The sequence below is a fragment of the Dromaius novaehollandiae genome, chromosome 3 (assembly GCF_036370855.1).
Source record: "Dromaius novaehollandiae isolate bDroNov1 chromosome 3, bDroNov1.hap1, whole genome shotgun sequence".
Lineage (NCBI taxonomy): Eukaryota > Metazoa > Chordata > Aves > Casuariiformes > Dromaiidae > Dromaius > Dromaius novaehollandiae.
The window spans coordinates 6,460,282-6,485,171 of NC_088100.1; the positions used below are offsets into that span (position 1 = coordinate 6,460,282).

The window sequence follows — 24,890 nt, forward strand, 5'->3', positions numbered from 1 at the left end:
GGACCAAACTGTTTTCATTCATTCCAATATTTCTTTCACATGTTAATACTTTTTAAATTAAATCATTCCCCCTAAACTGACATCACAGATTTAACAGTTACTTCCTGATTAGAGAGGAGAGGAAGATGAATACCCCAGACTGTTCAGATATGTATGAGAAATTTTTCAAAGTATACCTCTTGAACCCCCAAATCCCAACAGTTAAATAATTATAAACCAGATAGGTCTTTACACAGAAGTTTTATCATATAATTATGATGCTGATCATTTAGAAGTATCCAAAACGTCTCCAGCATTTTTAAACAGCTAAGCAAAGTTATTTTTAAAATCAAACATATGTGCTTTTTTCTGTTTATGTCTTCGGAAAGAACATTCTGTATAATGAAAAACACGACCAAATTTTTCACAGTACATCACTATAAAACCCTATAATTGACTTTTTGGGTTGGTTTACTCTATATCTATTTTTGTCCATGTAGAAAACAGCAATGATGTGGCGAAAAGACCAAAATGTAGGTCCCATTGCAGGATAAGGCTCCATCCTGATTAGCAAAGAAGTATCATGTTTTCTCTGGGAAACATGCCCGTTTTGTAAAAGGGAATTCAGTCCATATGAACCTCCTCTTTGGAAAGGCGGGGGGAAGAAAAAGAAAAGAAAAGAAAAAGTGAATCTTTTTAAGCAGCACAGACTCTAGTGATTGCTCTTAGCTTTGGCTGAGAATGACTGAACAGAGCCCTTCCACTAATCAGAATGCAACTTAGCTGATGAAGTTTATTTATAAGCGGTCCCAATATGAATTTCCAGGTTTTCAACAATATTCCTTAAAGCTAAAAGCTAACATTTGCTTATGTTATTATTTATTTTAGCTCAACCTGAAATGACAAAATGTTTAATATCGAGTATTTTCTTTTTCCCAGAAGAAATAAAATTTCTACAAACCAACATAAATCCTGAGTAGGGTGGCGAGAATGTATTTGCTGTTTCAACTGATACTGAGATGACTATGCATATAACTCAATGTGTACGAAATTTAACTAGCAAGCCGGAAAAAGACCTTCACTACAGAGAATTTCTCATTTTATTTTGAAGCATCATCCATCAACAAAAATTACCCTAGATTTACGTATTTTATTTTGTATAATATTTTCATTCCTCTTTGAATGAATATTAAGCTCTGTTATCACAGATTACTTACCTGCTCCAACCAGAATATTAAGAGACTGCACAGACAGTTAGAAACAGTTCACATGCCAAAGCAAAATATCTACTTCTTTCAGAGCTGATTAAACAAAGAAAAAAGAAACCAGGTGGCATTAAACTTAGATTTAAAAGTTTGAAGAAAATACTGTATCTTGCAAATTGTTTAACAGCAAGATATGCCATAGGAATTGCCCTAAGCTAACTCTCAGAGACAGAGAAATTGAAGATGACATCTAAATCAGAAGCTTGGGAAATTTGGAATACACTGTCAACAGTCTAAAAGAGAGGACACATTCAAGAGGAAAGGTAAATTATTTTCTTTAGCTCAGAGGTCAAGTTCAGCTCAAGTTGTGGACCTCAAGAAGAACTTGACCTAAGACCTAAGTAAAATGCATCTTTCTTTCTATACTCTGTCACTAACATTAGATTCTCCCCAGATTTCAAAGACAAATGTGATGAACATTATATAAGACCTTACAATTGACTGATGGTTTGTTTTTTCTTTTTATTAGTGAAGGAAATGAATAATGACAAAGCTTCCACTTCTCAAGGACACGCACGCGCCTTAATTGGCAGGCTACGATTCTTAGTAGACAGCCTTGAAAACATTATTCCATACTATATTTTCAAGAGTCGCTCCAAATATCCAAGTCCCATTTAGGGATGGAGGAGGAAGGGCTCATTTAGGAATTCCATAACGAGCTCTCAGAAAACGAAAGAGGTCCACGTTGATTTCCCTTACAAGGCCACCAGTGGAGAGAGAAATCTGCATCTGTGAAACACTACATAAATTCTTTTGAATTCTGGAAAAAGAAAACAACCTATTTTGCAAAAATTGCAATAACTGTTTTCTGAAGTACACTGAGATGAGGAAATTTAGAAAATCTGAAGGAAAAAATTAATAGCAGGAGACTGCAAAATTTTAAAGTAATAAGTTTGGGGAAAAAAATGTTTTCAGTGTTTAAAGAAGAGTATACAACCACCAAATAACATAAAGCATAGAAATCAGCCATAAACAGAGCTTCCAAACAAAATAAATTCTTAGCTATACTGATTTGAGGAGTTTTAATGATACAAACATCACACAGAATTGTAAGAGGAGTATATAGTCAACTTTAACTGAAATGTAACAAAAGTTGCACTCTAAGAAAAAAAACCAATTAAGTCAGCACTTTTATAAAGAAAAAATATATATCTGAGGTTTAGATTCAGCTACGCAGCCTAGAAGAAAGGCTTTGAGGTCAACAGTAACACTATTTTACACCATTCAGACATGAAACAATGGAAAAGTACTTTTAAAACCTGTCCCAGTGACATACCTCATGCAACAAGTACTGTAGCCCACATTTACAACAAAGATTTTCCCTGTAGTATGAGAGTAACAGACCACATTTAATGGCTCTGTTCTCCATCAGATTACGAGTATGGATTACAAATGCCATGAGCCAGGCATGATGTTTCTGTGGGACCAGTATCTACGTCTGAGTGAGTCAGCCTATGCTTCCTTCCTAAGCTGTGGAGAGAAACATGTTATGATTCATCAGGCTGATTTTAGACACCTATTTTAAAGTGAATCACTTACTAAAATTGGTTATTTCTCTGCTGGCTATAAAAAGAAGGGTTATGCTGACTCTCTCAGGTGCATGTGTTTACAATGCAGAAGAGTGAAATTAAGGGAAATGAATCCCTCTCACAACACCTATTTAGCCATAAAAGAATAGGAAGAGAAGACAGACCCCGCTGACACCAGAATGAAAATCAAACCTACCTGGAGTTCCAACAGAAGTTTCTGCTACCAACGAGAGGTTCCCCACCGAGGAGGGATGCGCGCTTCAATGAGAGCCATCCTCTTTCCAGAGGATGCTATAATGAGAATGGCAAAGTGCAGAGGCACATTTTCCTCAAACTTGAAAGGCAGTGAAAGCAGTCCTCACCAACAGACCCAGAAAGTCTTGGTACTAGGGCTGCCTCAGTATTTTTAAAACTCTGTCCAACTCTGAGGGTTGAAATATTCTGGGTAACAAAATTAGGAGGGGAAATATACTGAAGGTTTCTGTTCATCCAACAGAAAGTCCAAGCTCGGTCCAGCTTTTACACAGATGATGTTTCCATTGGGATTCACAACAAAATTTGGTGACTTTGGGTATTTTTAATTACCAAAAGCAGCATAGGTCTTTGAGGCAAATCTTTCATTTTCCAGTTATCAAGCTGAAACAACAGAGACTGTATACCTGTCTGGTGGGTAAAATACTGAGTAATTAAATCAACATGAGACATAAGTGCTATAGGTCAATAAAAAACAGGTTACAGAACTATCCTCTCTCCCAGCGTAGAATCTTTTGACGGTATGGTCATTCTCCACCTGTATACAACGGCCCTGAGAGAAAGCAGAAAGATTGATGGGGCTTCTTCACTGTCTCAGAGGTCTAAAATACTGATATACCCATTTCCTTCTTCTCAAGCAATGTAGCCCAAAACTCTCAGATTATCCACTAATTAAAAGAAATAAGCTTCACATGGAATGTGTGTACACATGTAACTCATCTCCAGTTGATGATTTTGTGGACAACGACTCAACAAGACATAAGCACAGCGGCGCTTACGTCCGAACTAAATGGCAGACTAGAATTTCCCCTAACCTGCATTAGGTAAACATCTGTCAATAAGAAGTACAACTGCTATTTAAAAAAGGGAAGGTGAGTTTACTGATCTCTCAATATTCTTTTCCAGCTTGACTTCTAACGTGAAGAGACAAAAGCTTATGCATCTAACAGCCCCATCTTTCATAATTCTGTCATTTTCTTTCTGAAAAGGGCCAATGGCCAAAGGGGTAAAGGTCTTGTACGCGTTTTGTAAAAAGAAATTGTTGCGTAGAGGAAAGAGACTTAAATCAATTCCAATTGGCTTGCCAAATCAAAGCGGTAAGGGATAGAGCTGCTGCCAAGAGGTATTGAGAAGAAGTAGGACTCAAATGTCTAGAGAAGAAAATTCACTGAGTAATTTGTTCAATGGTTTTCTAACTGAATGCTTACATGGACAACAATTATCTGTTAGCATTCAAACATGCCTTGGATCCTTGGGAGCTGGTATTCAAACATGTTTTGGAAGAAATATAAACCTCATGGTCTGAGGTTTAAAATTTTATCTAAGTATTAAGGATTACAATGAGACCTTCTTGGAAAGCTGATTATCCCACATATCTACTGCAAGCTTTCTTTAATCTTTCTCTAAAACATGTGGTAACGGCCATAATACAAGACAATACCTCAAGTTAGATCCAGATTAAAGAATCCCTAAATTCCTGTTATAAATGTCTTATTCCCATATTTCAGGTACTGAAATCATTAACTGATGGTCATTAAGAAGAATTTTTCCATATGAGAGGCCACTGCCCAGCTGTCCTCCTTCAGAATTTTATACTTTCTTCTGAAGTAACCAACACTGGCCACTGCCAGAGATGAAATACTGAAATACATGAACAGAAGACCTGATACTGGATAGCTTTTATAGAGTGATTAAATTTTATGCCTTGTTATTTACATTTTAATGAAAATATTTTCTGAAAAGCTGGTAGTTTATATTTGTTTGATACTTATTTCTAGTTTGAAACTACAAATAATGCCACGCATATGGGGATACTACACTTGTTTTGCTCAATCCATATACCAGGCTCTGCTGGGGACTGATGAGTCCATCTGGCTACAGTGTTTTTAGTTTTCTGTTCTTCCAACACATCCAAACTGCTAGAGCAAATAAACAAACAAAAAAGTATATGTGAATTTAGCTTTTAGGAGTTTTTTTTTGTTTTGTTCTGTTTTGTTTAAGTTAGACTGAGAGTACTATCAGTAACTCCAGATACTTAAAAAGTCCAGCAAGTCTATGCATCAAAACAAATGCTATTTTCCTTAAAAACAAAAAAAGTTTCAAAGAACAACTAACTAAATTTCCAGTATCACTTGAAAAATCAGCAAATCAGCAAGCCAAGCATGCCTTATAAAAAACACTCCAACCTAAATCTAAGAAATATAAATAGGAAAAGTAGCTCAAATGCCTTGTAGTCACACAGATAGCAACATAACCTGTCCAATGATCGTAGGACAAGGCAGAGATCAACAGCCAGGCCACAAAACTGCTCCCTCACAAAACTCTAATAGATGAAAAAGGGGAAAGGGAAGCTAGAAATTTTTACCTACTACCTCTGGAAATAATCAGTATTCAGGGAAAACAGGACTGAGTTTTATGCAACCATTAAACAACCACATACAATATGTGTGGTCCTTCTGTAATCCAAAAAATGGTATCAATGCTTTTGAATAGAGTTCGGAATATACTACGGATGTGATTAGATACATTTGCACCAATCAATCTTTCAAAAGGAAGTTTTGATTTACTAGTCTACTGTATTGAAATGTTTGAAAATGAAAACATTAAGTGTTTGAATATAATCATCATAAATCTGCAACGATACAGGGATAAATCAGTCCAGATGGCAGTGTGATAACATTTTGTGTTTCCAATCTATAAAGAGATGTATAAAGTTCACCCTCAGGCATATATAAAAGTACGGTTGAAATTTAAGATGATACATACTGGATTCCACAGTGGAAATAAATTAAAAAAAAAAAAATCAAGTAAGTGTTTAATAGTAGATACACACATTTCAGTTTTAGTATATTTTGCATGTCTATCATGTTAACAATTATTATTTCAACAATATCATATTCTGAAACTTTGCTGGAGCTTTTTTATTATTAAGCACATTTTAAGGCTCAATTTTAGTCTTATCTAAGTATGCAATGGAACCAAATTTACATGCAAAGGGTTTCATCAAAACATATTTCTAGGAAACAAAGTAGGATAATAGTAAGTATACAAGTGAATCTGTCCCAAAGGCCAGTCACTTTACACAAATGAACAGGACCTCAGTGGCTTTAAATATCAGGAGTAATCACGCCACTCTCAATAGAGCTACTTCCTTCAGAAAAGAACTACAATGTTAGGGTGGATTTTTAGTGTCAGCATTTTCCTGATTTTTAAAGTGGTAATCCCTTTTCCATCTGAAGCCTCACTTATCATACATATAGCTATCAAGGACAACCAACATAGGTTTCAAAAGGGCCACATCTTCCAGAAAGACCAGGCAGATGGGGAGAAGATCAGCAACCGGAGCTCAAAAAACCATCACTGAAAGAAGCAGGTTTAAAAGTCTCGACATAATAAGGAAGACATGTAAATAAATAAATAAGACAAAAAAGAAACTGGGACATACTTTAAAAAAAAAAAAAAAAAAAAGAATTGAAGTGAAACGTTAATGTCTGAATGAGCAGTGCAAATACAAATAAATCTTTTATAAAGCCACAAATACCACACAGGTTATATGCTTTTCAAAATACTTGTACAGAGTTACTCATTTTTCTGGTATAAGCAATTAAAGCACTTAAACTTCTATATCCTGATTTTACACAGGGTATTCGTCTATATATTCACATCAAATCTTTAAAGATTCAGTGACACTTTACCAACAGTAATACACTGTTACTTGCACATTATGTAGTTCTAGATGGCTTTATCAGTCTCTCTATGTACAAAAACCTAGAAATAGAGAACTCTAGATCAAGTGCTCTCTAAAGAGGCCAGTACTGAATTATTAGGGAAAGCTTTGGTTCTTCTCTCCAATAGACCTAAAGTTTAGCCTAAGGTTACAACTAGACAGTAATTAATGTTTTATAGTGATAGATAAACCTCACTTCCACGATCTTCTCTTATCCCTTTTCAAGCTACTGGAATTTTTGGTTCTATAAAATCGTGTAGTGAATGAATTCAACAGTTTAATTATGCACTACAGCAAAAATTACTTCCTTGTGTTCATTTTAAGCCTGTTATCTGATTCTTTAATTAGGTGCCCCTAGTTTTTGTTATGAAAAAGTAAAACCATTGCTCCCATTCACCTTCTCTGCACTGCTCATAATTTTAAAGATTTTTATCATATTTTTATCTTTCCATGCTTAAGATTCCCTGTCAATTTAGTTTCTCCTTGTATGAAAGTCATTCGATTCTCTTCCATCTCTAGAATACTCTTTTTAAAACCAGGTGAACAAAACTGCTCTAAATACTCAGAGTTTATGCATTTATGCCTTGTAACACTGGTACACTTGTACAATTGTAACACTGTTTTGTTCATTTTTTCTTAATTCCTCTAAAATAATCAACTTTCTAATCACTTCTTGACAACTACTAACCTCAAGTTTACATATTTTGAGAAACTGTGAATATTTGTTCTCTTTCTGTGAAAATAAACAGCACAGAGTTCATGCACCTGACTACATATTTGTCAACACTGAATTTCATCTGTTTTATCACTAAGTCATTACTGTGGAATCCTTGGGTGGCTCTTGACCATCAGCAAGCCTTCCCACTTCTCCAAGATCTCCAGCAGATCTTACAAGCAACTTTCCTGTAGTGCAAAAATGAATATTCCTATCTTTAATTTCTCAGTATCTCTTCTTTATATCCCACAACATTTTGTAAAGCTAGTAAGACACTGAGGCTACTAAGAAAGCAATTTATTAAAGACACTAAAATCACTGAGGTACTATCGAATTCTGTGCCAATGTTGTAATTATTTAATTCTTAACAATAGGGCAGATAACTACGTGAAAAATATGGGGCTTTGCAGTTCCATTTTAGACATGATGTTCAACAAAAGTATAAATAATTTTCTGTTGAAACAATGTGCATTACGAAGACTTAACTGATAATCGCTTAGTTTTACACATTCTTTCATCCTTCCAAGGAGCTTTATTTTTTAATTGATAACTAGACTCACGAGATAAACCCCTGTTCTGTGCTGCATGTAGAAGCAGCAATAATAAACTACACTGAATACTGTTTGTATATATTAAGTAGCACTACTTGAAAATAATAGTTAACATTTCTGTTCTTCATGTTTTATATTCAGATCACACAAAAAAGAGCTACATATGATGAATATAAGATACAAAAGAAAAGTGTATTCAACTCTCATATGACAACTGAATTTTGTGTTAAGCCACGAATGATCTAAATTGAAGTTACATAAACAGAAAACTAATGCCCCTGGCAAACAGCCCCGTTCTGCAACATTCGATTTGCGAATCGCTGGTTAAAGAAAAAGAGACACTGAGCTTTGACAAAGAACGATATGGGAGATGACATCAACCTCTTTCGGCAAATGAGCTCAGCGTGCCAGCTAGCTGACAAATTAGCTTCTAAAAACCACTAACAGTAGCTTACAAAGTCACAGCTGTTATCCTGTTTTGAACAACAAAATGTTGATCTCAGTTGAAATGTCTAAGTTTTACAAAAGATTTGTTAAGTGCCCTGATTTTTTTTCACTTAAACAAAGCAGTAAGCTATTGCTTTGCACAAGGGAAAGGCAATGACTGCACTCTGATGACTCTATAGTGATGTTTAATAGACAGGATTAAGTATAATGCTTGCTTATATTCTGCACCATCCTTAAATTTAAAAAATCCCTAGAGTTAGAGGCTCAGGAGTGACATAAGTCTACAAATATGAAATATTAGAGTCACTAACAGTTTCCTTAGCTAACACAAGCAGTTCCCAGGATATTAACCTTGATAGGGGGAAGAAATGTATCAGAAAATCTGGCATTTACTTTGGGTTTCCAAGAGGGAGCAGGAGATCCTATTAAGGGAATTAAACCAATACTGAGATGCCATTACTCCACTAAACAAATATTCTGCACTGCTGACTGGTGGACAAGGTTAAAGAAAGTCATAATATTCCTTAGCACCTCAACTATTTAAATAGTGTAAATCTTCATTTTTATGGTAAAAACACTAGCCAGTCTTCCCTATAGCTCTGGGAAACAATTATTAAACATCTATTAAACAGGGACAAACTCAGTCTTTACCTTAGGACTCTTATGAGCTTCATCACTAATATCTGAACATCTACGAACTGAAATGAATGACATTTATGAAAGTTTTTTAAAAAAAAAAAAGTCCCCATTTTACGGATGACAAACTTAAGGACAGGTCATATTACATAACTTCCCAAAGGTTCAAAAAGAAACCTGTGGTTCAGCCTGTAAGTAAACCCCTATCTCTAGCACCAGTCCATGGTCCTTTCCCACTAAAGCATTCTCTTTGCTCTTTCACAGCTGTTTTACTCCTATAACACTGCAATAACTTCAACAGAATTGCTCCTGATTTATGGGAAAATGAAAAGAATAATCAAGCCAAGACAGATCCATGCCAAGTTCAAGTGACTAGCCCAAAGCCAACAAAAAACCACTGGTCAAAGCTTGGATTGAAACTTCTAAAATCCTATATTTAGACATGCAATAAAGAATTTCACTTAATAATGATATGTAAGGACAGTTTCTATGAACATGTTTTAAAATTTTTCATCTTTAAATAAAGTAGAGATAGTACACTAATGAATTAAATAGGATTGCAGGCATCTCTACAAGCTGGGCACAGCTGTATTTTCAGCAGCAAGTCTAGCACTTATTTTGGAACAGGTACTACCAGCTCCCAAATGCAGACCCAGAACCTGTCTGTACCTCAGCTGTGCCATTTTTAAAACAGAAATTAACTTGTTTACCTCCTGAACAAACATGAAGGAGGACATAAGGAGCTAATAGTTAATACGTGAAAATGTAAACCACAGTAAGTTCCATTCACAGATAGCCTACTTAGTTAACAAAGCAGAAAGCAGCAATACAGAACTCAGAAGAAACATTTTCTCATGTTTTATGTTTATCTCTTTCCACAGAAATAAGAGAATTTGGAAAAGGAGAATTATATTGTATAGCCATTCTATATAGACATCAAAAGAAATTCAAAAAAGAAAAAAGGTATATACCATTACAACAATCTTTTCAGAGTCTTGCAGAAACAATGGTTTTGCTAACTAACTGCTTATCCTCAATACTTACAATATTTGCATTACGAGGACATCACAGTTCCTTATGATCTTTCATATATTTTTCTTTATGGCATATATCCGCAATATCCCAAAGTCACTTTAGCCCCTCCCCTACCCCAATTTCACAGATCAGTAACTTGCAAATAAAAAAATATCTCAGAGTTCTTGAGAGGTATTTTAGACATCCAACTTCTCACTAAAACCAACACTTTCCAGTATCTTGATCGAAAAAAATTTTTTTTTTACTTTATGGTAAAGTTAACTCATGCCTCTTGACAGTAAATCAGTGTAGTAAACAACAGAGCATCTTTTTGCTTCTTGAACTGCTTATGGCTTAGTTCAAAGCACTGCTCCCATGCATGAAATACGTCAAACGATCAGCAAGAGGTCAGTGTTGGTATGAAGCCTGCTGAAATAACTACACCCTTTATTCTGTAAAGTGAGGTAAGAACAGCTGAGATTGAAACATCATCCCAAGATCCCTTAATATACTTCACCTCCTCACATTTCATGCAGCAGTGAACCACAGGGAAACAGTGTCATCTCCTACCTGTGAGCCAGCTGCAAGCTACCCACCAAGCTATGTGGCCAGTGTGTCAGGACTTTTGGCCATGAAGTTTCTGGTATTCAGTTTATCGGGTCAAGAAGACCTGTAGCTTCAGTCTAATCCTTCGAATATTGGGATTCAACCATTTAGCCTTCATGAAGCTACCCACTGGAACGCAGAAAAAGTTGCGTATGTTCTTGATTGTAAAAGTGGACATGTTGAGTTTCAAATTGTTAATTTTATATCTGGAAAATACATATGATGAAGTTTCTCTACTTATAAGAACAAAGAAATACCATACTAGATCAGAACAGCACTCAATTTAATCAAGCATCCTTTCTCTGAAAAAGGACCATGGACTTCAGAGGAATCAAGATACCACAACTCAAACAATTGCGGAGTAATTAGCTAATTAAAAAAACTTTCTTCTCGCACTTATTACAAAGTTGTACTACATAGTAAGGATTAAAGATAGACAACTAAAAAAGAGAATACTCTTTCAAGCCTAACCCTAGAATTTTATACCCATACGAGCAGTAAAGAAGTTGTGTAATTGCAGCTGTCCTGGGGCTATGTTAACAGAGCTCCTGCCTCATTCCCTGTGTAGGTAAGCTCTACTATAGAGAAGGATCAAGAAGGGGCACTAAAAAAGTAACTCTTCTGAAGGAACTTCAATTCAAGATTAAAATTGCTGAATGTTTTTTCGGAAAACTAGATTCTGTTCTGCCTCTGAATCACTGAAAACAACAATTTTATGAAGTGATCAATAACTATCCATTCCTCATTCAAGCTATGGCATTTGATTTGCAGTAGTTCTATACGTCCACCATTGCAAAAATGAGTTGTTTTAACAAAAAGCACACCTGGTTTGTGCACTTTAAAGTAGTAGAAAGGTTTGAGTTTTAATCTTTTTTAAACTTAATTCTCTCTATACCTCAGCTGTACTATATGTCTGATATATATGATAACATACTCCTCCCAAGAGTACTCTGAAGAAAAAAAAAATAATTAACAATTGTTAAGTACTCTTATAGGGTAACAAGTGCCAGAAAAAAAGCACGAGAAAGTTAGTAATTCTTCTTCATCGTAGGGCTTGAATACCCTGCAGGAAAGATGGCAGACAGCCATACAGTGAGCAACGAGTGATAAAAACAATCTCTGAATATCCAACCCTGAAGTGAACAGTATTCATTCCATGCAAAGAATGAGTCAGGAGTTCTGGGGAGAAAAATAGAAATATGCAATCAATTGACACTGTATCATAACGTGCCACGTACAAAGGGGCTGTACAAAGTATCACTGGAAACCTTCATTCCAGCATTTCTTAAGTTTTCAGTGCTAGTTTCGTTAGTTTACTACCCAAATGCAGATTTGGGGGGAACCTACTTTTTAGCAGAGGAACAGATGAAAAAACTTTTTTCATATAATTTGTCAATTGGGAATAGTTCTTCTATTCACAAGTTCTTCAGGCTTTGTTTCTAAATTAATACATAATCTTGCACAAAATCTTTACTATTTTAAGTTGCATATGTCATATTGCCATATGTCCAATCTAGGAATAGGTACTAATGAGAGTTAAAAGACAAGCATTCAGAGAATTAAAGCCTTCTGTGAAATTCATGAACTCTTAAAAATGTGTCTGGGCATAATGTCATGTAATGAATGTCTGACTCCTTCAGTTTGTTTCAGTTATGCAAAAGGAAAAATAAGCTTGAATTACTGTAGCTCCTATACACAGATAAAACTGATATTTTCTACCCACATCACAAAATGAAAAGATTGAACTGCATTCAGTTATGAATTGGATTTGTTCTTCAATTAAAAGAGAAGAAAAATAAATCATACTGAAGCTAAATGACAAACCAAATGCTATTCCATTGTAATTTTGTCCAAAAGACAACTAAATTTGTTATTTTTTCAAGTCTTTGATCATTATGTTTAGCTTGTAAAGATGCCACTTACTACTGCAAATATTCCATTTCTGAACAGACTGGTATCATTTTTCCTGAAACTGAAGTATAAACATTCTGCTGCAGAACTGCTTCAAACCCACACTGGGCAAAACTGGACTTAAAAAGCAAGAAAACATTTAGATTTTCATAAAAAATAAAACTTTGATGAAGCAAGAACAATTTAGAGAATTTTAGAGAATAAGCAGGATAAAGATGGCAAAAATGAAACTGCACATTCTGACTTATTCCCCAAAATCAAGAGTAACTAAAGTTTCTTTTTAAAGTGTTAAAAGATATATTCTACCTACATAGAGCAAATGACAAAAAAAGTGAATGATAAAGATTAGCTCTTTCTTCGCTCTACAGAACACACAGTTAGTTTGTATGGCCCCAGTCTTAAAGCACATGCCATGAGGATGAATTCTGGCAGATAAGGAGCCACATTTCCTCTAGTGTTGGGTTTTTTGGCAAAATAATAGTCAAACTGCCCAGAGCGATGCTTGATCCCACCGAAGGATCTGGTAGTACGGACCTGTATATCTTCATGGGCTCCCTCTGTGAAGGATCCTGGCTACAAAGACCTGTTCTGGCGGCCAGGTTACAGAGCAAAAAATCCAAAAGAGCCAAATGTCACAGAGAACTTAACTGCTATAGCTCATCTCATCTAATGGGTCACGTAATGCATCTGCTACAAAGCAAGTGTTCTGCAAATCAATTGTAATGTAGATCCCACTCCCCTAAAATAGAGCTTTCTTCAAAGAAACTATTTGATGAAATACAAAGTAGTGTTATTATTCCATGAAAATATTAGCCAATTAATCTATTGTTGGTTTTGACACGCAAAAAGGTGATACAGATTTGTTTGACTGTTTCTTTAACTCATTTTTGCAGAGTGATAATCTTGATTCCAAAGTCTTTTCTGGTGCAGAGCAACTAAAAAGCACCACTCCAGAATAAAAAGTGCTCTGAGGAAAGGAATTGAGGAGAGGAATTCAAAAAATACTAGAGAACAGTATTTATTTTTCAGCTCAGTTTAATTTTTGACTATTCTACCAAGTTTCCAACAAAAGCGTTTTTTAGTGCTTCAGTCTGGAAACTTACTGAAAGATGTACTCGGACTCCAATCACCAACCAGGAATTTGTCTGCACAGTTGCAAAAGCGATTCAGTGCTAAATTTCCATTCCTCGACACGGTCTGTCCTCATACAGGTTGCAATCAGTAGGCAATACCCGGTATTCTGCAGGCTGCCCACTATCATCTTGTTACGCCACCACTGCCTCCAGCACTAAAAAAGCAGAATTTCCTCTGGCTTCGCAAAAACTCTTCAGCCCAGGCTTCTCACTAAAGTCGCAAGCAATGAAAGGTTAAGTAGCCTCATCAATTTATCTTTATTTTCCTCTTTGGCCTCAGCTCTCTGCACAGACACCAACTCCCCAGTGGCAGTGATTAGAAAGAAACTTTGAGCCGCGTCCAAAATTCCAAATTAGCAATACCTTTGACCCCTCACTCCAAACTCCTCATGGTATACTTCCAAGTGACAGTCTCTTGAAATGGAAACATATGATTCACTTTAATTATAGACTGCGTCTCCAAGTCAAAAGCACCCCTGTTTACCCAACTGTCTACACTCAGCAGAGCTAATTGGTTTGGGTGCCTACTAGAGACTTCCCTTGAGGAACTAACAGGAAGAGAGAGCCGTGTATCTTCTCTAAAACAAAGTATTATTTGTCCATACAAACAAAACAGAAATAAAGGGCGAAAGTACAAAAAAATGCAAGTGAAGTACTAAAAAATAAAGAATACATAAACTGTCTTCTCTACTCTGAACACTTCCTCAAAACTTGTATTATTTGTCTTAGAAGTCACAGGCTTTGACCCTGGGAACCAAGCTGTAGTGTGTCTCTAAAATCCTGCCCCGCTTCCTCAGTTTGGAGTTGGAAGGTCAGAGAAGAAAGGGGAGAAAAGAGAAGGAATTATTATAATTCATGCTTATATTTTTCCTGTGTTACCGCCATTCAGTTATTAACCAGTCCATCGCTCTGAGTCTAACTGAGTTAAATCTTAAGAACTGACCTCAGTTTACCTGAACATCAGCAAAGGCACTGTCTACAAATACTGTCCAACCTCCCCTGCAAATGTGAAAAATCAACCCACCAACTCTTCACCCCGCAGATCGCGCTGCATGACAACTACCGCATGGGAAACCTAACGCAAACATCTCCCATCTTCTCCCCTCACAGCAATCTGACTCTGCCTTATAGCTATAACAATGCAGGCCGTTCAAAGTGCTCGGTGGGAATGTCCCCATGAGGTCCCAGTGAGCCAAGCGCCGTGCTAGACACGGCTAGGCAGCTTCCAGTCTCTGAACCGGCTCTTTCAGAACCAACCAGGTTTCATGGGCCACTGCGATCTCTCAGGCAATTTCCTCTTCTGGTATGATTAACCTATGCACAAGGTCAACATGAAAAGGCACCTATGGTTTTGTTCTTCATCCTTTCTCACCTTCTTCATTTCTCACCAACTTCAAAATTCCTTCGCTAAAAAACAGGAGACATAGTTCAAAAAAGAAACTCGCTAAACAAAAACAGTATTTTCTTTCTAACACTCTTTCCTCCGATTTTATTCCCTTCATTTCTCTTTCATCCCCTTTTCAACTCTCTTTTCTCTTATGAGTGATCTTCAGAACTGCTCTCCATCAAAAACCCACACTACATTTTTAAACACAAGGTAAAGCTTAGACTTTCGATAAGCTGCAGAACAGATGCAGATCTAGGTCTTAAATAATTACAATATTAGATATAGAGAGATAAATAGGAGAAAGTATAAAACTATCTCATTTAAGAACCTTTTCAGATATCTGACATTTCTGCTTTATTTTCCTTTTTTTTCTAAAAAATACCATTTACAGGACTGAGGCTCTCAAGCTCATGTGAACATCCTAAACAGCACAGAAGTATTTCAGCCTACATTCATTACATAACAAAGTGGGTTTTTTTCCAATAATTATATAGAAGTAAATGTAATGATTAGGTATCAGATTCAAGTTTAAACAGATAACAGTATCAGCTAGTTATACACCAATAACTACCGTTTTTCAGATGGGAACATGTGCAGAAAGTCAATAATAAAATTAAAACCAACCACTCTCCCCTCTCCATGAAATACTTCAAATCATTCAGTTTTATTACAGTTCATTCTACGTTTTTTCCCCCCCTCCGTTTTTTTTTATTTATTTTTCTTAACTGGCTAGCTGCATGTATTTAATTGTATACTCCTCAGGGCAGTGACTATTTCCTTAATTGTCTGTAAAGTCCACAGCTATAAACAATGGTACTATGCAACACTAAGCAATAAAAAATGAATAATGTTTTGTTGAGAAAACAGCCATGCATTAATTATGCAAGATAATCTGGAAAATACAGGAATAGGAAAAAAATGCTGTTATGAATCCATAACTTTAAAGCATCACTACCCAATGAATGGTTTATGATATTCCATTTCAGTATTATATTTAATTTCTCTTGGGGTATTTAAAAAACATCTGTTCTGCAAGTTATCGAATGGGTATTGTTTTCTCAGAAATTCTACAGGGTGCAACCTCCTTCTACACTGTCAGTTAAACCTACAGTATTTTAAATACACATTATAGAGCCAACTCTTGAAGCAGGCACTTAGAATGCAAAGAATAATCTACACATTAAAATACACATGAAAAATACTGTCCAGGAGTTTAAAATAAATCAAACATAAATCAAATGCAGATTCTAAATTCAGTATTTAATAACTATGCAATTTTAAAAAAAGATTTAGTTTTTATTACTTACTGAACTGATTTCATGTCTTAAATCTACACTGCTACAGACTTACACAAGCACAGAAGCTACTGGAACTGGTATAGTTTTAAATCCAGAGGCAATTTTTTATGGCTGAACTATGCCCTTGAAAATGGGGTTTAATATGAAAACACTGACACCAAATCTGAAGAGTGTGAATACTCTGCTTTAGTATTTTTAAAACCTGTTCTCTAATCTTGATCGAGGTTTGAAAGTAGCAAGCCTGTATTTTTCCAGTGTAAATGTTGTGCAAAAAGCTTTACAAACATAGATCTAAATCTGCAATTGCCATTACTAAAATAAATGAAAAATCTATAAGCAGCAGTGAAACTGGCATGCAAATAAAAGAACTGTCAAGATATATATTGCCTAAAAATAAGCTTACAATAACTATTTTAAAGACTGTGTGTGGTCTTACCCATATATTTTGGCAAGATGCACTTTCTCCAACCACAGCTAGATTCATCCAAAAACAGTGGCACTGGAGAGTCTCTGTCTCACCTGTCAAACTTGAAGAACGTTGTTCAGCAGACCACCATGAGTCCATGGATAGGATCCACAGCACTAGAGCAGCTGTTCTTGATAAGTGTTCTCTAACTATAGAGGCAAATACTTCAAAAATGTTCGGTAAGAGGATCACCCTCAGTATACGTGCATTTAAAAAACAAGCAGAAACAAAAATATATCTAGAACAAGACTTTCAGGATATTTATGGCTGAGCAGCATCAATGACTTCATCCATATCTCTGTCCAATATACAGAAATACTCACTATAGATTCAAGCATATTAAATTCATTAGGAATTAACTAAAGTGATGTACCTCTCACAAATGAGTAGACTCTTCAAATTGCAGGCAATCAAGGAAAAATACTAGAACCCTTAATTCTTCATGTAATACAGGAAGACGAAGTTTCTTGTTCTCAGTTCTTTTCTCACAGGCTACATGAAAAACATTTTCATATCTACCTACAAATAGGTTAAGTGGGAAAGAGAGGTAAAAGGCTGCCTGATTAAAGTAAAGGTAAGATTCAGTGGAATTGGGATGAAGCGAGAGAAGCTGCCAGTTTTAAAACTGCAGAAGAGGATATTATGACTACCAGGAAAATCTAGGCAGAGAGCTTATCTGAACTCTATATAAAATAACTTCAACTGCTATTAAAAAGTATATAATCATTAATTTCCATAGTGATGTGAGTATTTTCTAAAAATAGGTCGCTACTTTTAACTACTGAGATCTGCTCTAGTTTAACTACTGGTAGCATTGTTTCCTAGAAGCAAGAAAGGCTCTAGAGAGATTACTTTCACTTTTCCCTAGATATATTTAGTGTACTAACTAGCATAGTTAGGATATTATTTTTCTTTGGTTTTGTCAGTAGCATGTTTGAAATAAATTTTATTAAGTGGTAGTGTATGTAACATTGCATTGTGGGTAGCAGTTTCCTGCCTTAACCTAGCCACATCCTCAGCTGTTATATGAGACAAGTTTCCCATATTTTTTGCAAGTTGAGTTAAAAAAAAAAGAAAAAGAAAAGAAAAAAGAAAGGGAAAAAAACAGACAGGGGAAAATAGCTGAAAGATGATGATGATCTTAAACACCACACACTGACTGCTTATAAAGTGCACATCTAATTAAAAGGGCTTTCTCAGTTACTGTACAGTCTACAAGATACCTATCTGAGGAACGGAAGAAAACTAACATTTGTTAGAAAAAATGTCTGAGCAATAAGAGTTGTCAAGATGAGATATATTTGACCATTAGGATGCAGAACCTCAATCAAAGCCTGAACAGAGGGCAGATGACTCCACTGGAAAGCATCTTTTTATTATATAATACGAAATGAGAGAGTTGGCAACTCAAAACAAATGAAAACAATTTATTACTGCTTGCTATTAAATAAACTACTCACTGATTAACAGAAGATGAGCAACCTTTTAATTTACAGTAGCAGTTCAATTTAAGGTTTAAATTGATTTTCAGTAGCCTGTTTCCACTACACAGAAGACAGACAACACCACCTGTTTACACTAGAAGAAATAGCATTTTTTTCTTCTACCTGGTCAATGCTCCCAGGCCCCATCTATTCCAAATCATGTCTTAATAAATGAAGAGAAAGCTGGAGAACAGAAAATTGTCATAAAAAGGCAGAAAAAACTCAGATGGTCAATACTACTCATTAGTTTCCCTGCAGACACCAAAAGGTAGCATTTTTCAAATGAATATCCTCTAAACTAATCTTTTTATTACAAATTTTTTATATAATAGGCATTTTTAGCTTTTGCTAAAGAGAGTACCAGGTTTGCTTTAACAGGTTAGTATATAGGTGTCATCAAACATACTTCAAGCTGTTGCAGAGATATTGGAAGCTGGAAGTCCAGAAAATACCTGTCTCCAGCAACAAAAGTTCCCTAAAATGTGCAAATACTTTACATGAAAATGGCATGTTAAATACATTAGCTAAAAAACTACCATAAAGTACAGTATTACCATAAAGTACAGTGTTACCATTCTCAAAATTATAATACCTTCTCACTGAGTTATGAAAAGCAGAAGCCAAGGACAGCAGCTTCACTATTTCAAAAAAACAGAAAATGCTTCTCTAGTGGAAACAGATACATGAATAACACCTGCAATTAAGGCTTGCATGCAAGGAAACTACATTAGAACATTTTGTATCATAAAAATCTGTGCCGTGTTAGAGTTTACATTTTAAAACTTGCAAGTAAGTGCAATTTAGCAAGTTTGTCATCCTGCTACATAAGCAGAATATTTACACCTCTCTAGCCACAGCACAGAAATGAGCATTTAAGTACAAATAAACTTTCAGCAGTGTATCATACTGCTTACATGCTGTTTGAACTTTGAGTGGCATAAAGCAAAATGATTGGAAAAAAAGCATGGCTTAAAAGTTTCAAAACAAATTTCAAAGGAAAGTGAAGGATTTCATAATCTCTTAGTATTGTATTACAATTGACTTTAAATTCAAACTAGGATTTGTCATCAAAGATCAAGCTCATAGTTTACCAGAGAAATTCCTTAGAATAATACTTCTTTTGTAAGTGTGATTGTTTGAGTGACTTAAAGCCTTATGCTCCCTGTGGAACTCTAAGTTAACTTTGATTTTTGTAGACATACCTTTTAAACAAAAGGCTGTCAGAGATAAGTCTGCAATTGCATCAGTGGATTTCAGTACATTTTCTTCCTTAGAAGTGCAAACTATATTGAAAGAAGCAGGCAGTCTAGTCAGGGACTAGGTCTCTATACAGCTTTGCTTGATAATGCCTCTATATTGCCTTGAAAAACAAATATATATATATGTAATTTTTTCATTGTCAACTTCTAACAAGCATAGAAAATGGCTGCAAACCACATCTGGTTTACACAATTAAACAATTTACTCTTCTGCTTTTAATGAATTTCACCTTACTATATGAAGAATTTACTGCAGTGGCCTTAAACTTGGTATCAGAGATGAAAAAAGTATGTACAGTCAAAAAACATTTCATCAAGGCATCATACTAAAACCCACTGTCAAACTTAGAGGATAATTTTGCGTACACAAGTGAAAGCATTAAAAAAGCCACTCCAGAGAAAGACTGAGCACAGTACTTCTATGCACTGAATTTAAAAACCTAGGTCTCTGTGGGAAGTTTGATGTTCTGATCTTAAAGATGTGACTAAAAATAAATGCTGGAGTTTTTTAAAAAAAAATCAAACGACTGTGTTTCTATGAATGAAAATAAGTATTTAAGTTCAACACATAACTGATCTATTACATAAAAACACTGAATTTACCTACCATCAAGTAAAAGCTGATAACTATCTTCAATGCATAGCTCTAGCTGAAGAAACATTTGTGCTTACAATTAAGAGTTCCACTAATTACAGAGGCAGAAACCTCCACAAGCTTTTATTGCATCAAAAGTTGATTAAAACACTAATTCACACAAACATATTTTGTTTATATGAAGGGATTACCATTCTTTTCATCATTTTTATTCACTTTTTTCCATTGACATTCTTATCCAGACTGTGAAAATATACAGAAATAATTGCAATCCATCATTAGAAGAATTAAATATTATTCTTACTTGTACATATGAGGCTTTATTTGCCGTATACTCCTTTTTCATTTTAAGATGGAATTCTATATGTTTGTCAATATATAATAACTTTCCAAGTACTGAATTAAGAACAATGTAATCTACTTTATGATAAACATTATGGAAGTCGTTTTCATCAACAGGGTTTTAAGTTGCTTTGATAAATATATGATAATAAAAAACAAAATGTACAAGCTGTAATTTTTACCAAAATTCCCTTTCCCATTTCCTCACCATCCCCACAAGATAGAGTACCTGCTGTCCACCCACCCCTCCGGCTATTCGTTTCTCACCATTCCTGGACAATTTCTTGCTGGGGAAGCTGAGGACAAGGAGGAAAATAAAAGAAGTGGGATGCCAGCTTCAGAGATATGTATTTTATTTTACAAATAAAAGCTGAATAATACCTAGAAAGTGTTTTATACAATTCTTCTGCTCCCAACAATATATACAATAAAAAAAATCACTCAGCTAAAACTAGAAAATACAGTTCATCTGTGATACAATCAGGCTAATATGAAAAGTTCTAGACATAATGTCCAAAGGGGCAAAAATTAGATACTTTCTCAAAGATGTTTCCAATTTTGTTCTGAATCTGAGTGAGCAAATCAAGACTACTAATACACACTGTCTGTGCACATTATTCCTTACTACACACAGCATTTTGCAATTTATTTCAAAGCCTCTATTATAAACAAAAAAATACTGCTTTTGTTAACCCACTCTGTACTGGTATAGTAAAGGCTTATATTACGCAATCAAAGTCAAAGTTACAATATGTTAAGTACATAAAAAATATTACACACACATGCACACATATGATATTAAGTATTTAAATCTTACATATGCATCAAATTTATGTTTCATTTTAAAACTGAGTGTTAACATTAACTGGCGAATAAAGTTATTTATAGTCTCCCCAAAAAGTCTAAGACTGTTCTATTTCTCTTAAAAATTGAACCTATACTAAGCAATTAATGCAAGTGCAATCAAAACCTCTCAACTCTCACAGCTCACTCTGTTAGGTAATGTCTATATTAAATCCTAGCAATGCTGGTATTCAAAAGCATCACTTACAATGCAGTACACAACTAGTTATGATATCCAAATGGCATATTTTGCACCAAATATAAAAGAAGCGTAATTGCCCTTAATTTGCATTGCATAAAACTGCCAACTAGTTTTGAAGGTATGTAAAGCGAGGCAGATGTGATTTAAGATTTGCAAAGGAATCCCCAGACTAACACTTCTGTGACAGCCAATTACAGTAAAAAACACAACCCCAACAAGCAGCCTGCTCCTAGACCTTAGGAAAGGTAAAGTTTCCTACAATGAGTTACAGATTCACAAGTACAGGGAGACAAGAAGAAAAAGTAAAACAGAAGGAATCCAGCCACCCAGCAAATATGAAGCAGACCCAAGACCGTGATACAATCCAAAGATGTAAATTATTGTAAATCATCACTGTTGTTCAGAATTTCACACAGCCACTTGTGCCAACTTTGCTCACTTTTCCACTGACACAATAACGAGCTAGGGAGGGAAAAAGAAAGGGGGGGAAAGAAAAAAAAGAAAAGAAAAAAAAAAAGAAGGGGGAAGAAGAGTGGGGGGAACCTGAACTGAGAGCACAAATAAAGTTCTGCTGTCCATATGCTTTAACTGTACAGAAGTTTGGGCTCTTACAGCATTTTGTACTCTCTCCAAATCCTCATGAGTCACAAAAATTAAAAAGCTATATCCTTCTGGATGCCAGGAAGGGCCTTACCACGGGGCCTTTTGTCAAAATATAAAAAAAGGGGAAAAAAAGAAAAGAAAAAAAAAGAGGGAGAGAGAGAAAGAAAAAGCCACAGTGGTAGGCAGTCCTACTTTGAGGACTCTGATGTCACCAACCACATGATTCCCTCTCTCCAGTAACAGTGCTTGCAAAAAAAAGGAGTTTTAAAGCTTTTGCTTTTTTGGATTGTGTGAATGCTTCATTCGCCTCACAAACAACCACAGAACCACAAGTGCGGTGCAAACTTTCTCCAGGAGGACAGCAAAGAAGCCTCTGGGTTTTAAATGGTTAATCTCCGCAGGTCACTACCAGCCACTGAGACCAACCGAGTCAGTAAGTGCTCTCTAACCACAGTCTATGCAGTAATAGTAGGTCCTTCAAATATTTGCTCATTCTCTTTTTTTTGTTTTGTTTCCTTGCTTTTCGCATGTTACCAGTGCTACACAATTTTTTGACAGAAAAAAACCCCAAAATATAGAGCCTGTGCAATCCAGGAGCATTGTAAAACTAAGACAAGGTTTTGGCTATGGTTTGTGTTTTCAGTTTGAGGATCCAAGAAGCATTTACACCAGAAGGTGAAAGCTCTGTGTGAAACGAGAGAGGGACTATGGCATCAAACAGCCTCTTCAGTTCAGTGACACCATGTCAGCAAAACTTCTTTTGGGGTAAGTACTGCAATACTTGAGCTTTTGTTTGCTGTTGTCGGAGTTTTCTTACTTTTAACAGCGCTGGTTATAGTTATGAAAACAAAAACTTGCTGAATGGGATGTCAGGGCGTTAAAATAGCATGCTGGTGTGGTGGGGGGGAACATAAATAACTTGTGCAGATTTATGAACAAACTGACTAACTGACAAGCTGAGCAAAGTCGGGTCAGTGGCTTACGCCTTGGTGTTTGACAGCAGGTGTGCTCAGCTGTCATCTGAACCTACGTGTGGCTACACACATTTGGAAAAGTCTGATGGGATCTAGTATAAAGCTTAACATCACACTAGGTAAAAAGGTAAAGTAGTTAGTGAATCCAAGCAACGTCTCCCTAGAATATCCTATGAAGAACCTGGTATAAAGCGTAGCACTTTTAGATGGATCCAGCGTGCCAGGTTAATGAAAGACAGACAAATTAATTATATGATCTAGCATTTTTTCCTCTCTATACCTGATGAAAACGAGTAGCGACTAGCATATAGCAGCCTCTCCTATGCATAATTGCCCTATCATTGCTCCAGACATTTTTAAATGTGCCTATTAGACGAAGTTATCAGTGTAAATCTGCAGTCCTCTGGTCATTTGTTGCCCTTGTTTCATAGCAAAGTAATAGGTGAACAATAGGTTCACTTGTAAGAGCAAGTTCTTTTCATTACACTTGAGCCACGAACAAGCCAAAACACTTATGCATAAAAATATTAACCTATGAAATAAAAATATATAGTTTACCAGGCTGATGAATTTAAGCTTTAATTGAAAGCGGGGTTTTAAAAACTCCATACAACAGCATTGCCAAGTATTTACTTCAATATTTAGAGCTGAAAACACAGATCCATTAAAGAAAGCATATAAATAATTACCTCAGTACACATGTGTACTGCATACATACATGCCCACATAAATCATATACACACTATAAAACTGCACCACTATCATCACTTTGAAAACCTTCTTCCTCTCAGATACAGTTTTAAAACTGGTACAGAGCACATCACTCGCTAAGTATTAAATAAAACCAAGTATGACGTTAAGTGATTTCTCTGCAAGTAAAATGAAGTTACATTTTAGCTCAAAGCATGGTGTCAGATGCTGAAGTCTAGCCATCCCCTACCAGTGGCAAGAAGTATGTGCAACATTTTTTTCCAAGCATCTCTGACTGAGACAGACCAGAAAAGCTCTGACAATTCTGAAAGATTGAGGAAAAAAAAAATCTGAAAACTTACAAGGTTTTCTTAATGGTGTCCATCATGTTGAAACTACGTTGGGGCTGTAGTTAGACATACTTCTTTTCCACCCCTACCCCCCTTATAAGAAAAACAACAATGCCAGGATGATTTTTCAGGCTATCCGTCTAGATTAAGCTTGTATTGTGATGACCTGATGGCTGGAGCTCCTCTTACCCCTCCTACTCCACACACTTTGACTGGTTCCCAGTTAAAGCACATGAATAAGCCTAAGCCTGCATGTAGAAAGAGCCGCAAAGAATAGCTGGTTCTTATGGAGGAGAGCACAGTTTAATTTATGATCTATAAGGACACCAGGAGTGATGGTATAACCTGTGACTGCTCGTGTAGCTATAATGCACAGACCGCTGAGCTGAAATGCTAACGCAAAAATGGTAAGCAGCACTTCTGCTAAAACTGCTGTCTTAACGAAGCCGAGCAGAAGTGTAGCCAGACCACATTATCCCAGTGTTTACAACAGGAAATACAGTTTACATGTATAGGGACTTTCTTTTGCTTTTACTTCCAAAAGAGATTAGAAGAAATTTAGTTGGCTAAAATTATCAAAACATGGAGTGCTGGCTGCTTAATTCATCTACTTTTGATCATTCTTAGCACGA

At 35.7% G+C, this 24,890-nt stretch overlaps 2 protein-coding genes across 11 annotated transcripts in view; one reads left to right on the forward strand and one right to left on the reverse strand.

Annotated features, from left to right (window-relative positions):
* The window catches only part of SUPT3H (SPT3 homolog, SAGA and STAGA complex component), a 280,114-nt gene that overhangs the window by 211,668 nt on the left and 43,556 nt on the right, over positions 1-24,890 (reverse strand). The gene's annotated exons all lie outside the window — the stretch shown is intronic.
* RUNX2 (RUNX family transcription factor 2) overlaps positions 22,424-24,890 on the forward strand; it is a 213,828-nt gene continuing 211,361 nt past the window's right edge. Inside the window, exons 1-2 of one of the 4 annotated variants that reach the window (XM_064508305.1) lie at positions 22,424-22,677; positions 22,888-23,009. In XM_064508305.1, the coding sequence (XP_064364375.1) occupies positions 22,952-23,009 (58 nt within the window). In that variant the 5' untranslated portion in view covers positions 22,424-22,677; positions 22,888-22,951. The remainder of the gene's footprint in view (positions 22,678-22,887; positions 23,010-24,890) is intronic. The other 3 variants (XM_064508304.1, XM_064508307.1, XM_064508306.1) reach the window with 3 other exon arrangements.